General features: G+C 40.3%; 1 protein-coding gene across 1 annotated transcript in view; it reads left to right on the forward strand.

Annotated features, from left to right (window-relative positions):
• LOC119588227 (protein Smaug homolog 1-like) overlaps nt 1-630 on the forward strand; it is a 2,992-nt gene that overhangs the window by 2,193 nt on the left and 169 nt on the right. Inside the window, exon 6 of the mRNA XM_037936927.1 lies at nt 424-615. Within this exon, the coding sequence (XP_037792855.1) occupies nt 424-615 (192 nt within the window). The remainder of the gene's footprint in view (nt 1-423; nt 616-630) is intronic.

Here is a 630-nt window from a genome sequence, read left to right on the forward strand (position 1 = left end):
CTCCTTCATTCACTTTCTTTTTCACCAAAAAGTATGCATGCAGTTATTGGTTATGCCTTTTATATCACATTAAAAATTTCATAGCTTATCTGAAATGTGAACACAGCTTTCAGATAAGTGTCCTCAAATTATTTATCATTTTTAACCCTTCCTCCTCAGTTTCATTTTCCAATCAGTGTGCGCATGTACAAGCATAATCCTTTTTTTCTCTCTCTTTTTTCGTATCCTTACTTTGTTAGAGATTATGGTGTACTTACAATTATCAATTACTTATATGGTGTATTACCACGATTCAAAGAAAGTTATATTGCTTCTTCGCTGTCCCTTATTCCTTCTACATTGTGAGCAAATATATGCAAACATAATCCTAAATATAATTTTTCTTCCCTTTCCCTTCTCTTTTTTCTTCTATTTCCTAAATAGTGTGCACGCAGTTACTGGTCAGCGTAAGGCCAGAGGACGAGTGTGTGACGGCATTCCTGGGTCTGGTGGAAAAGTGCGTGAACCATGAGGCATTCACACTGGCACAGACGAGACGGCTTCAGTCATGGAAGCAGCAGATCATCCGCGTGTGGCACCCTCTGCCTCCCAAGACCAAGGACAGCCGCCACACCCGTCGGTCAGTCTTCA

The sequence above is a fragment of the Penaeus monodon genome, chromosome 23 (genome assembly GCF_015228065.2).
Source record: "Penaeus monodon isolate SGIC_2016 chromosome 23, NSTDA_Pmon_1, whole genome shotgun sequence".
Taxonomy (NCBI): domain Eukaryota; kingdom Metazoa; phylum Arthropoda; class Malacostraca; order Decapoda; family Penaeidae; genus Penaeus; species Penaeus monodon.